This window comes from Lacerta agilis, chromosome 1 (genome assembly GCF_009819535.1).
Source record: "Lacerta agilis isolate rLacAgi1 chromosome 1, rLacAgi1.pri, whole genome shotgun sequence".
NCBI classification, from domain to species: Eukaryota; Metazoa; Chordata; class Lepidosauria; order Squamata; family Lacertidae; genus Lacerta; species Lacerta agilis.
The window spans coordinates 118,132,625-118,147,359 of NC_046312.1; the positions used below are offsets into that span (position 1 = coordinate 118,132,625).

A 14,735-nucleotide genomic window follows, 5' to 3' on the forward strand; every position below is an offset into this window, starting at 1 on the left:
CATGAGTACCGACCACCGAAACAAAGTATAAATGTTGTTGGATCAACTCCCATCACCCCAACATCTAGAGTACCAACATCTAGAGGACAATAGGTTCCTCATTACTGATCTTCCAGATGCATCTGGGTCCAGTTCAGCCAAGCAACTTCTATGTTCTGATAAAAAAAACCCAAGGCAATTATTTAAAAGAGAATTGCCATGATAAGTAAAAGAAACAATCAGGGATATGGAATATATGTAGTAAAATGAACTTTTCTTCTTAAAAAAAACTCCACAAGTCAGGTTTTCTATTGAAAGGTGTGTGTGTGTGTGTGTGTGTGTGTGTGTGTGTGTGTGTGTTTAAATTGCTGACAATTAAAAGCTTCAACATTTTTAACCGGAGGAGAGAATAAAAGGTAACAAAAACTATGAGAGGAATTCAACATAGTGCCATGGCAATTGTTCCATCAGCACAAGCTTTTCAGCATGCCAGATGGAATTGTCCTCCTTCGTTATCTCTGTATGGTGTTCTCAAGGTTACCCTGAGCCCCCCAAGCCATTTTGGGGGAGTGTGGGGCTCAGGGGAGGCAAGGAGGGGAGTCCCATTGTGCACACTTCCATTAGCAGGATACGTTAGTTGAATCCCGCCCAGTATGTGTACATATAACAGTATGCTCTTGAGAAGTGGACTTGGGGGGGCTTGCTGTTTAGGTGCTGACACTGTGGAACACAGTCCCAGCATTTCCTGTCCCTAAGAAATGTTTTATGTGCATTACCCTCAACATTCTTGTTGTGTTATAATCTCTTGTTTGAGGTGGTAACCACGATGATCTATGTTGAGTCACCATGTGGTGTGGCTGATGTTACCAATTTAATTCATTTAGGCAAGCGAAGTGGTGACTTCACTGGCCCCATAATTCGTGTAAAGTGTGGGTGTATTCTTATAAACAACACTATAAAGAAGCCAGGGATGTCATGTTTTCAGAAAGGCGGTCATGGTGCTTTCTTTTGCATTGAGCTCTTTTAAGTCAGGCAGTAGTATCCTTAAAAGCCGAAAACCATGTTTTCCATGCATGTGAAACAAATGGGCAACGGGTGGCTTATTTGTGTATGCCACACCACTACATTTGCTACAATGGATCTTTCCTTTTATTTTTAAATTAATATTCTTACATGATACACAACAATGGAACAGGAATATAGAATTGGATTGCATGCGGTAGGCAACAGTACATATCACATTAGCCATTTCTAACCATGCTGCTACTACTTCTTGGACAAAGTTGATTTGTTACATCTTTCAAACATACTAAGCAGGACTATGTTTAAGGGTTTCTGTGAGTAATTGATGTATTTTTGCTGTGATTTCTGGCCTGCCCCTGTAGCTCACCCACCATTGGACTGAAGCTTCCCACCACATATGAAAATAAGTTGTTTGCGACCTCTCCATCATTCTCAATTAGTTACCCCCATGATTTAATTTCAGGGGCACAATCTTCACGAAATTGCCTCTTAACTGTGCAAACACCAATTTAAAATGTTTTTCTTGCATATCCCTACCCAGTTCTCTTCTGAGTGTCTCTCTTCCCCCTCCCCCATATATTTATGCATGTGTGTTTTAAATCAGATTATGACAGGGCATGAGGAGTGTGTTCAAATGCTGTTGGAACAAGAAGCATTGATAATGTGTAAGGACGCCAGAGGCAGGACACCTCTACATTATGCAGCAGCTCGTGGTCATGCCACATGGCTGAGTGAATTGTTGCAGTTGGCGCTTTCAGAAGGGGACTACAATTTTAAAGATAATCAAAGTTATACACCTTTGCACTGGGCTTCTTATAATGGTAAGTTTTTGCCCCAGCATACTATGTTAGGGTCGGTGTGGAGTTCAAAGTAAAGTTGAAGCCAGGATTGTAGGCTTTTCTAAACTCTCAGAAGAGCAGTCAGGCAAGCATGTAGGTGTGAGACTGCAAGTGTGAATAAATGCCAGGCACCAAATTCTAATAATCACAACACAAAGCAGAATTAAGGAGGGATGGAGCAGCTTATTCCGCGTCACTTTAGCATGTACTCAATCACAGCTCCGTTCTGTCTCTTTGTTATTCATGTATTGCAGGGGGTTGAATAGTTCCATGTTAAAAGGTATTTCTGTTTTTTAAAAAGCACCAAAACTTGCACTTATATCCGGTCATTCATTCCCCTCAAACACACATTTTTACATGTTTCAGAATGCAAATGCACACACTTTCATGTGCATCTTTTGAACCAAGGCTTCATCACAAAATTCAGAGAACAAAATCAAAGTGATAGCTGTGTTCCAATCTGAATACAGGTAGATGAACCAGCAGTTTAACTCTGTATGAGGCACCTTAGTACAGTGGAACCACGGAAGCCGAACGCCTTTATACTCAAATGTTTTGGCCTCCCGATCCAAAACCAGAAGTGATTGTTCCGGTTTTCGAATAATTTTCAGAAGCTGAATGTCCAGTCCGGCTTCCACAGCTTCCGATTGGCTGCAGGATGATCCTGCAGCCAATTGGAAGCCGCACCTTGGTTTTGGAACTGTTCCGGGAGTCGAACGGACTCCTGGAATGGATTAAATTCGAAAACCAAGTTACGACTGTATGCTGAATTGCTAATTTGCATTATATAAGCTATTTCAGTTGCAAGCAATCCTGAAGCACTTTTGTAACATGAAATCACCCAATTTGTTACAGGTAATGAAGGCTGTATAGAGGTACTGTTGGAACAGAAACCTTTCCGCAACTTTATCGGGAACCCTTTCTCTCCATTGCACTGTGCTGTGTAAGTAGAAACGGCTGCATCAAATCTCACTTCTTGTGGCTTTAACAGAAAGTCAAGCTAAACTAGGGATACAGCAGCAGAAAATTCCTAGAGACAATATCCTTGGATCACGTCCAAAAATACACATATCTATCTGGTGTTAAAATGCTTCCCTTCTCAAATAATTGCTGTAGGAATGAACACTTGCCACATAATAACCTCACGGTATGTCTGCATTTGAAGTGTTAACTAAAATTAGGGCAAATTCATAAATGCGGGTTTAGTCACTCTAAGGACAAAAGGAATAAAGGTTACAGAATATCACAGCCCCTGCCTAATTCCCCTGCTTGTCAATTATTGTGCTGTGAACTCTTTGCTTTGTCACGTCAATAAATATAACCTAGAAATGATTATAGTGTTCATATATGAGAACGCACCACCATAATTTTCGGATTTGATTGTCAGCTTTTCTGTTACATGCTATGTTCCTAGATTTCAAATTGTGCTCTGATCTATTAAATAGAAACAGTATAAAGCCCTCTGTAGAACCAGTAATTTTACTTTTGCCTGGGATATGTTGGGTAACATTACTGCTACCTCCCCACACTGGCCATGTTAACTTGTCACACTAAACTTAGTGCATCATGCATGGGCTCTGGAATGAGCCTCAGGCTTGCATCCTCCTCGCCACCCTTCTTTCTCCCATGTAGCTGGAAGGAGAACTTTGGAAAAATTTACTTTCTGTTTCCTTTAAAATCAGCTGCTTGTTGCATCTGAACTGGGGTTTGTGGTTTACCCTAATTATGGTCAGTTTAAACAAGCCAGCTTCATAGCCAGTGGTTTGAAGTTAGCATGTTTCACAACTGACCGGAATTCTAGTTCATACATATCACACTAAAGTGAATGTGGACAGTGTCTCTTTTTTAATAACTAGAAGGAACAACTCTTGTTGTGAAGTACCAAGAAAAGTCAAACGTCATGACTGCAATCCTATACCTAGTTACCCATGACAAAAACCCACTGAAATTAGTAGCATGTACCCACCAGAAATGGCGGTATTAGTATTGCTTGAAATCTTTACTTGCACTGAGAAACTTAGGAATAAAGAATGACATTTCATCACTTGGTATTATTCAAGTTCATATAAAACTAGCTTCTAATTCATCAGGAGAAGAAAATCGCTTCAGTCAGATTCCTGCCAGAGTTTTTACTGAATGTGAATCCTCAGCTGTGTGTTGGAACTATACACAGAACACACAGGGAGCACATAAAAAAAGAGTGGGGCTGTGCCCACACCCCTTTGCTGGCCCCCTATATGCATTCATCATAACTTGTGAAAGAGCCTACCAGGTACAGTTTACACCCGCTGGTGCAGACTCCCTCCTCTATGCATGTTTTCCTTTACAAATTATATATATATTCAGTCCTGAAGAGTTCCCTTATCAAGAGTTGAGGGTGGTGCTGCGGTCTAAACCACTGAGCCTCTTGGGCTTGCCGATCGGAAGGTTAACGGTTTGAATCTGCATGATGGGGTGAGCTCCCGTTGCTCTGTCTCAGCTCCTGCCAACCTAGCAGTTCAAAAGCACACCAGTACAAGTAGATAAATAGGTACCGCTGTGGCGGGAAGCTAAACGGTGTTTCTGTGCACTCTGGTTTCTGTCACGGTGTCCCGTTGTACCAGAAACAGTTTAGTCCTGCTGGCCACATGACCTGGAAAGCTGTCTGTGGACAAACACCGGCTCCCTCGGCCTGAAAGTGAGATGAGTGCTGCAACCCCATAGTTGCCTTTGACTGGACTTAACCGTCCAGGGGTCCTTTACCTTTACCTTTTACCTTTTATGCATATGTGACACATTTGTAACTTGGGTATCTTACCTGTTTGTGTATTGCAATCTAGGCTATGCACAGAGTATGATATAAATCCAAGCTGATAAAATATTTGGCCCTAGATATTATGGCAAAGGCTTAAGAACATAAGAGCAGCCCTGCTTGATCAGGCCATTAGCCCATCTAGTCCAACAACAACAACAACCAGATGCAAGCAGGAACTGAGTGCAACAGCATTTCCCCCCTCCTGCAATTTCCAGCAGCTGTTAATTGGAAGCATACAGCCTCTGACATTGACAGTAGCCCTTGATGTAGACTCGTTGCCTAGGCTTTGTTCAGCCAGAAGTACAACCCGGGGAAAGGATGTGTGCTTATGAAATGAATGACTTATTAAAGGAGAGTTCCAATTTACAAACTTGTTTTCTCAATAGAATCAATGATCATGAAAATTGTGCGTCGCTACTCATTGGGACCATTGGTGTTGGCATTGTCAATTGTAAAGATGACAAAGGAAGGTAAGGACTGCTCGGATAATGATTGTGTGTTTGTTTTCATTTAACCCATTAAGATATGTTCAAAATACATTATTGATGGTCCCCTGAAAAAATCAGAGCTTACAGATTTCTCAGTTCTCTAAGATAAGACTTAGGCCCACCCATACTTTCTTTGGTCCCGTGATAGATAGATAGATACATAGATAGATAGATAGATAGATAGATAGATAGATAGATGTTTATTCGGCATTTGCACCCATCATACAATACAATCATACAATACAAAACAAGCAGTCAATCAAAAACAGATAAAATCAAATAAAACGACAACCCAATACAGGCCGTGGATATAATAACACAACTCACAGGGACCAATATTATCACTTCGATAAAACATATCTAAAAAAGAATTAAGGTTAAAATTTAGGCACCCAAAACTAAAACCAATGTCTAATTCTATTTTTGAAAAACATATCTAATTATCAGTAATCGGCTGACATCCCATTTTGTCTCTTGTGTGAGATGATGGCTGTTAGGAATCTAGCAACCTGTAGAGTTATAGAAGGGTCCACATCTTGAAGAACCCAAGCAAGACGTAGGTCAACTGGCTTATCAGCAATGGACTGAATTATCAGATTTAATATACTGGCACGTATCGACCCGTGATTTCAAGTCAAGGGACTGAGAGTGGTTTTGTTTTTGTTTTGTTTTTCCTGTCACTTTCCCTGTGATAGCCAGCTGTTTACTGCTGAATTGGGGGGGACGGGACTTCAATCCACAGAAAACCCAATTGATGTTTGTTCCGATTCAGCAGTAAACAGCGGGATTTTCCGGGTAAAGCAGTGGAACAAAACAAAAACAAACAAAAAATCATGGAACAAATGAACATGTGGATGGACCCTTAGGCTGTGTACAGTTTAAAGTGGATTTGATGGATCCCATATAGGCATGTTTCTTGTGTCATCCACAGAACAACGTTCTCATCCGAGTAGCAGACTGCACTCCCCCCTCCCACCTTTAATGTTGAACTATTGGGTTCATTGTTTTGAAAAGTTGTTAGCTTGGACTTAGTGATGGAATAGAACTAAGTAATAACACTAGTAAGAAATTCTCTAGTGTCTTAAAAAAAGGGTGTTATTTCTTTTTAGAACACCACTTCATGCAGCAGCCTTCGCGGACCATGTAGAATGCTTGCAGCTTCTCTTAAGCCACAATGCACAAGTAAATGCTGCAGATAATTCAGGGAAAACACCACTTACGATGGCTGCTGAAAAAGGACACGTAGGTGCTGTAGGTAAGTACCTGGCTGCTGGGAACTGATGAGAATGAATACCTTTGTACAGGTCTACAGATATTCTGTATGCGTGTTTAGCAAGAAAAGGCCATCTTCGTACAACACTGCTGCTGCTTATGTCACTGACAGACATTCCAGATTTCACTTCTAAACACTACTTTGACAAGATTTTCATTAGGGTGTACAGGACCAGAGTCTCGTTAGTTTTAGGAAATGCAAGGAGCACACCAGAAAATGGGATATTCTGTTAACAGAGATTGAAGGTAATTTAACTGTCTGAGAGTAATCTTGTGGTCTGTTTTCTTTCTGTATCTTAGATTTTTTGGTGAACAGCGCGAAGGCTGATCTAACTTTGAAAGATAAGAACTCGAATACATCCTTGCACTTGGCTAGCAGTAAAGTATGTTTAAAAGCATTTGTGTGTGTGCATGCGCGTAGAAGACATTATTAAAAGTGTGACAAAATGATGATACTTGTATCAGAGGCACATGGTACCCAACAAAGTCGTCCTGTTCACGCATGGACTTTCGATTACAAACTTCCCCTATTTCTCCTCTCACTGTGCACCCCCCACCCCCATCCTGGATCCCCCCCCCCCAATGGTCCAGAGTGGATTTGGTGGTGACGGGTGGGGAGCGGAGAGGAGAGGGAGTGGAAGTTGCATTGCACAAGTGGAAATCCTTGAGCAAACCAAGATTTACCGCGTGAATTGGGCTGTATGTGCAATGGAGACATGATAAAAAGTTATTTCTTTGTTTGTTGCCTGCCCTTCACCATAAGACCTAGGGTGGGTTACAACATGAAAAACAATTCTAAAACAGCCCAAACCATAAAAACAAGGGGGGGGTGTACCCCCCGATTGTGTAGTTAGTTTCTTCCTAACGCTTTTTGCAAATCTCTGTGAACCAACTGAATGCTAAAGTTAGCCAGTATATCTTCTGAACACTGGGAATAATGTTGAAAACTAGTACTGTCTTACAAAGGAGGGTTATGGAAAATCAATCAATGACTGACATGGGTGAGTAGGTGGGGAGGAGAACAGAAGTGCAAACAAATCAACCTAAAACAACAGTGCTCCAAAATCATTACCCTTTGTTTTTGGTGCATTTTGAGATAAACTGAAGAGAAATTGCATTTTATTGTTGACTTTTACTATTTGCTAGTGCCAAAGGGCAGAGAATAAACTGGGCTGGAGGATTATGTTCATGGTTGTTTTTTTTCAGTTTGGGGGAGTAGGCTAGAAGTGGAATAATCATCACAGGTTGGATAAAATATACTCATTTATTTTTTTCAGTATATTAGGGCTCACCATTGTATATGGAGTGGCAGAGGGTGTATACTTTCTTTCTCAGATTTAGTCTCAGATAAAAAGCTTTGCCGCAACTTGACGCAGTGGCAGAGCTGGTATCAGCAGCCCAGTGGCTTTCTTCCTACTTTGCAATGGAAAAAACCAAAGGGAATGTTCCCCTGACAATGTTGCAAATTAGGGGGAAATCCCCTGGGGTGCTGAGGGCAACTCTGTCGCCTCCTCAAGCTGGTAGCACAGTTTTTTTGCCAGGGAAAAAAACATAAAATGGTTGCAACTTGTCTGTGTCCCCAAAATATGGTTCCATGACTTTTCTTGGGGAGTGAACAGTAGTCTTGTGGTTAGCATACCTGCTAATTTGAGTTTAGCACTGGTTATGTACTGAGCTGAATCCTAGAACAATAGGATCCAGAATGCAGCAGTCTGATTGGTCCTGGAACAATAGGATCCAGAATGCAGCAGTCTGATTGGTCTGCAGGAGCCACCCAATCCAGCTCCAGGTGGAAGTGAATCAGCTACCTGATTGGCCTACAAAAGCAGCCAATCAGGCTCCTGGAGGAAGTGAATCCGCAACCTGATTCACCTACAGGAGTAGCGCGGAATTAGCCGATCACGTGGGGCCCATTGTGTAAATAATATATATATAGCAGACGTTTGGGGGAAACAGACCTTCCTATTCTTCTTTTGCTACTACAAGCTGAATAAAGAGCATGAAATTCACACTTGACTCCGAGTATATTTCAGCACTGCTCAGAGATTACACACACTTACAGATAAAAGATCCACCAGGTGATCTTGCTCTCATTCTAATAAATTTCCCCAGTTTTCGTATGCAAATCACTCTTCGTCTGCTCATATCCGATAGCATTCCTTAAAAATTAGCCTGGATCAGATTACAGAAAACTAACCTATGATAGCATAAAGGGGGGCTGTGCATACTGAGGTCATGGCTTAATTAAATACTGTCAGATTCTCATCATTTCCTAAACCGAGAAGAACATAAATGCATTTATGTATTCCAGGGACATGAAAAATGTGCCTTGTTGATACTTGACAAGATACAAGAACAGAGCCTTATTAATGCAAAAAATAATGCATTACAAACGTAAGTATAACCTAATGAAATTTTATTTTTTGTTGACACAAACTGGCATTTAGTGTTTTTAAAAGTCTACTTAATGTATATTTTTGCATTCTATAAATATGGCGTGCATGTTTGGGGTTTGTTTTGGGGATGTTTTTAAGCAGAGGATGGATGCTTTAGCTGAGATTCCTGCAATGCAGGGGTTGGACTAAATGACCCTTGGGTCCCTTCGAACTCTAAGATTCTATGATATGTACATGTTGAAATTGTCCAGAAAAGAATTTCTAGTATCCTATACTTTAAGCACGTGAGCGTGCTTTGCATAATATCCCGACAGACCTTTTGAAATGCATCAAGCCTACTTGAATCAAGATGTTATGTTTTCTAGACCTCTTCATATTGCTGCACAGAATGGCTTGAAGATGGTAGTTGAGGAGTTGCTAGCAAAAGGGGCATGTGTACGAGCAGTAGATGAAAATGGTAAGTGAAAACACTCATGAAGAATAACTATCCATCATTATTCAACACGTGTGTGTTTCTAAAATAAGACACCAGTAGGTTAGACAATGCTAATTGTAATAAGATGTTGCAGGTAGGTAGTAAGATGTTCAGTGTAACTTTGTTAAACAGTTATTTTTATCATCATCAAAGCACATTTTTCTTTAGCGTAGATAAAACACAATAGCTTATTTTCCTTTTTTGCTTCGTTTTGCCCTCACTGACAGCTACCAGTCATTCTTTAACGCAGTAAGAATTAGAATCTTCTAGTTGCACAAAAGGCATCAAAAAAATTTAACTTCTTTGACTGAAGAGTGCTGTGTTTTAAATGCATAATCAAAGCATGCTCAGGAGAGGCGGCGGGGGGGGGGGGGAATTCAGCAGTTTAACTGTTTCCTTATTCATTCTGAGATCATAACTGTCTCCAGTTCTGACCAAATGTGGTATGCAAAGAAAGTTACTGCCACCCTGTGGACGTAGATGCAGAAAATATTACGTGATTTTTAAGTATTCAAATAGCACTGCCATTCACTGAAAGCCTCTTTTGAGTTCCATCTCTCAAAAATATTATGTCGAACTGAATTCTGTACAACCAATCACTTTTTGCTTTGAACTTTTTGCACGGAAGCAAATTGCTGGGTGGATGGCGATCTGATACTGAAAACGCCTTGAGCAGGACCCAAAATGCGATGTGATAAACTCTCCACGCTCACAGTGGTTTTGGATATAGGTTTCTTATACAAAAGTCCTGCAGTGCTGCATGGCAAACCACTTTGAAGTTTGAGGGAAGTTTCGAGACCCTTTGGAGTATAGTGTAAGGGTTTTGGCATTAATAAAAATATTAAATGCTCTCTGGACATATGCAAGTATCTGAGCACACTTAAAGTCACTCTTTGTATCCCATCCTTGAACAGCTAGAGATGGCTAGTATTAATGATGTACCGGTAACTAAATGCAGGCCAAATAACAGAGTAATTTTGGGATTTAATCTCATTTTCATTCAATATTCATACAAATATTTTTGTAAATATTTTAAAAAATAACATATAATTTTCTTACACATTGAACCTGCATAATATTCACACAAGGACACTAATTCAGTTACAAATGGATATACACAGAATGAGATGGTATATAAAGAGGAAAATAAAGGGAATCAGTAAAGCAGGGGTCTTTTGTAGTAAAGCAAAAGGAGATTGTGGTTGAATGTTATCATGACTTATCGGAATCCATTTTTCAACAGACTTACCCATTCCCATGCTCATTTGGCAATCTTCTGTAATAATTTAGCTTAGATAATATTGTCATATTCCATACTTTCCTATAGCAGACCAAAATAAACAAAACACCTCCCCCCCCCCAAATTTGCCGCAGTGCACATCTGAGCAGCTGTAAGTAGGATAACAACCACTTCCAAGTCGGTGATATTGACTGGAGCCTTAAGATAACCTAAAAATATAACACTAGGTTCCTTTGGTAACAAATATCTTGTAATTTCCTTAATTAAGATCAGAAAGTGTTCCAAAAATGTGTATTTTAGAACATTCCCAAAAGATAACTAGGCCCGTGCCATCTTAGAGCACCAATAGTTGCCCTGTATGAATGGATAATTCTTGCTCAATCTATGGAGGGTCATGTACCATTGGTCCTGGGATTTTAAATTCATAGGCTTAATTTAAAAACCTTTATATGGTCTTGATGTGAGGGGGGGGGGGAGGACCACAGTCAGGCTCCCTAAAAACCTGTACGCCATTCTCGTCGTATAAATGATGCTTGCCCACAGCCCACCAAACATAACCGTGAACTGTAAGGGATGACATTTTGTGCTGGCAGAAAACTATCTCCATTACGTCACAGGGTTAAAAACTTGAAAGCTGAATTTTTATTTTTTTTAAAGAATTCATCAGCATATACCAAAGCCTGGTTCACAATGTATATAAGCAGTTTATTATTGTATCATTCCTACACTGTACAACACAATAATAATATGCTTGAGTACTAAGAGATCCAGCTCTTAGCACATTTTGCTTAAAATTACTCAGCTCTAGTTCAAATTAAGTATTTGGATTCTATGCACTGGCTTCCATGTATTTCACTTCAGTAGGGCCTATGATACATTTACTGTGTATTTCAATAAGTTTTGCAATCTTCCTTAATGAAAATACTGTTTGCTTAATGGCAGTATAGATAGTCTAGAATCAATCATCCATTCATTCCTCTCAAACGACTTACTTTTTGAAATTATTTGCCCATAAAAATAAATGCCTATATGATTCTAAAACAGTCAAATATCATTACGCAGTTGATTTGGAATGAAAGTCATTGTTCTCAGAATGAGAGTTACTCACATGATATTTGAGACTAAATACGTCTCGGTGTATTAAAGTTGTTTTCAATTTACATTGTCCTCGTGGAATGTCGGTTCACCTGTGTTTATTTCATTTCCGTGGAGGCTGTAAGTTGCCTGCTGTTTTCCTTTAAAAAAAAAACTTTTTTTTTAATTGCTTGTAATGAGATTAGCTTAAAACCTCTTTGTGAATTGTGTACGTTCCCAGCATGCCTAATTTTAAAGTGTAACACTGCCTTGCCTGCTGTGATTTGTGACTAAACATACATCTCCAGGCTATAAACCCATCTGGAGATGTATCTGAGGAATGCTCAGGTCTTTTCCTTAGTTCCCCAGTACTAACCATTGCTTTGTCTGCATTTGTGCCCAGGTCATACGCCAGCCCTGGCTTGCGCTCCTAACAAAGACGTGGCTGACTGCCTGGCACTCATTTTGGCTACCATGATGCCTTTTTCTCCTTCCAGTACAATGACGGCTCTCAACTTCGTTTCTTTTAAAAAAGACAATTTGAGCAGGACTCACCTCTGCAATAGCTCAAATACGAGCAGCGCCATTGACTCCTATAGCAAACCCTTAAGTAACGATGTAGGGGCAGAAAATGGATACAATGAAAATGATTCTGATTCGGAAACATTTTGACTTCGGCATTCAATGCCCTTTTCCTCAGTTGCATTTGGATCTAAGTTGGTATTTTCCTTAAAAAAAAAAAAAGAATAAAAAAGGACAATGAATCCCAGAATTACAGTTGACCTTCACTTTTGACTGGAATGAGTACAGTTAGGCAACGAAAGGCTTACCGTTGCCGTTAAACAGAGCCTTTAAGAAAACTGGTTTTTATTGAAATGCATTCATGTTAATGTTCTGCTACTTCCAGCTGTCATGCTTTCCATAGGTCCTCGTGACTCCTGTGGAATTCTCTACCTCCTATTGTATGCAGAAAGCAAAAGCTGCCCTATTCATTTTGACAGCACAAGTAAACAGGGGAACTGTTGTGTACATATCACGGTGTTAGCTAGGGTATACTGCTAATATGAAGACATTTTTTTCCAGTGCAGTATTTGTAGATCATGGGAAGAAACTCTCCATCTCTCTTCACTTTTATTACCTATAGTTATCTAGTCTTCGTTTTTAGATATCTTTGTTATACAAACCAAAGATAAAGCCACAGGTTGTTGTTTTTTCTGTTTCGTTTCTTTGTTGTTTGCAAGCACTGCAATGCCAGTATCACCACTTTCTACGGAAATTAAAACTTCTAAATTCTACATGAGATGTATTAAGCACTTAAGTACACAAAAGGCACTTTTAAAAGACATTAGCCACAATTTTTCATTTGCAATTTGAAAGTTTTAGGACCAAATCTTGCTTGCCTCAGTCATCGCACATATCCACCTGCAGCAAAGAGATTATTGGTAAAGCAGATATTATTTGCCTTCCTTTTTCATTATTTGGCACAGTCTTGCTTGGCTATTTGCACTTCGCAGTTAAGAATCCCTGGAAATGTGTTGCCTGTGCTGTCAAGGCAATGATATGTTTGAGAAAAATCAGCTATACATTGATAATGCACCTAAATGTTTGTTGTTTGCCAAAATGAATTATTCCCCCCCCCTTTACTTTAGTGTTTATAAGTTGTATTTTTTTTATCTTGAGCATTTTCTGGTTTTAAAATTCTGGGCTACATCAGGTTGCTGTTGTCTCTAATTACTATTACTGTGCTTAAGCTATACACAGCAGATAAAACCAAAACAGGTGAAGTATAAAAAAAGCCAATCAATCATCAGGAACTACATAAGGCAATTGCAATATATTAAAAAGGCCTGCTGACATCAGCTTTCTTATTAAACATCTGCATTATGAATATCTACTCCTTCTGCCAAAGCTTCTAGGTCAAATGGACCCTGTTCCTCGCCTGAGAAAGATGTACGGAAAGAAGACTGAGACTCTTAAAATACAAAGAACTAACCAGCTATACCACGAGGACCAAAAGGCTTCAGTATCTTAAATGGGAAGATGTATTATTTTTTTAATAATGCAAGTGAAAATTCAAATAACTTTTCTAATCACACGTGCACACAAAAGTCTTTTATGTAATTAAAGAGTCTTCTTGGCTGTATTGTACACTTTAAGACACAAATTTCTAGTAGACATTTTGACATTTGTAACTGATGGATGATGTGTTGATCACAGTTTATTTTTCCAGACTAGAAAATGTTCATACTTTTAATGTTAAATGTGTTTATATTTATTTGAAATGAAACAAGTGCCCAGAAAAAAAGACCATGGTTTGTTACTTTTTAAAGTTTTTATTATGTCTTATTAGCTATACATTTAGGCAAGCCTAGCTACTGAGGTTTTGTTTTGTTTTGTTTTGTTTTTTTGTTCTTGTATAGCAAGCTGGGTGAAATGTGAAAGCAAAGCTCTGTTCGTGCCCAGTATGGCATGGGGAATGGAGGTGTATATTGCATGATTCAATAAAATTGGATGCCAGAGTAGAGGGGTCTGCATTTTAAAAAGTCTGTAGTATATTTGTTCTCCCTGTGAGGAAATGGTGTTCCACATCTCATAGCAAAATGAAGACTAAAGAACCAGGAGGGAACTGCCTTTCTTCATGAAAACAAGTTATATTTTGGATCTGGGGTAGAAAACCTCAGGCCCAGGGACTATATGTGGCCTTCCAACCATCTCCATCTTGCCCTTGAGATAAACCCCAGGCTACACCTTATCATCCCTTCTCCCTGGGCCACACCATTCGCTGGCCCTATTTGCACGCTTCCTATGTTTAGAATCGTAAGCTACCATTAAAAGGTAATATTTGCATTCCTGGCTCCTCCCACTTTTGCCTCTGGCCTTGTTCACTGCAGGTATATGACCCTTGGGAAGTTGCCCAGAGGGGAATGTGACCTTTGGTCTGGAAGAGGTCCCCCATCGTTGCTTCAGATCAGGGTTTCCCAAACTTGGGTTTCTAGCTGTTTTTGGACTACAACTCCCATCATCCCCAGCTAGCAGCCAGCCTCTCACTTTCTACCACCTCCTTTCCTTTCACCCATTCCTGCCTTTCCTCATCTTCTCTTCCTGCATGCCCTATTCCTTCAGAAGCTGGAGGGTTTCATGCTACGTGTGCAGAG

General features: G+C 39.8%; 1 protein-coding gene across 6 annotated transcripts in view; it reads left to right on the forward strand.

Annotated features, from left to right (window-relative positions):
• ANKRD44 (ankyrin repeat domain 44) overlaps positions 1 to 14,359 on the forward strand; it is a 136,753-nt gene extending 122,394 nt beyond the window's left edge. For 4 of the 6 annotated variants that reach the window (XM_033168793.1, XM_033168807.1, XM_033168800.1 and 1 more), the window contains 8 exons: positions 1,607 to 1,823; positions 2,697 to 2,784; positions 5,022 to 5,105; positions 6,233 to 6,378; positions 6,696 to 6,778; positions 8,707 to 8,789; positions 9,157 to 9,248; positions 11,984 to 12,305. In XM_033168793.1, coding sequence (XP_033024684.1) covers positions 1,607 to 1,823; positions 2,697 to 2,784; positions 5,022 to 5,105; positions 6,233 to 6,378; positions 6,696 to 6,778; positions 8,707 to 8,789; positions 9,157 to 9,248; positions 11,984 to 12,252 — 1,062 coding nt within the window. In that variant the 3' untranslated portion in view covers positions 12,253 to 12,305. Of the gene's footprint in view, positions 1 to 1,606; positions 1,824 to 2,696; positions 2,785 to 5,021; positions 5,106 to 6,232; positions 6,379 to 6,695; positions 6,779 to 8,706; positions 8,790 to 9,156; positions 9,249 to 11,983; positions 12,306 to 13,489 lie in introns of those variants that run through there. The other 2 variants (XM_033168818.1, XM_033168824.1) reach the window with 1 other exon arrangement.
• The last annotated feature ends 376 nt before the right edge of the window (positions 14,360 to 14,735 follow it).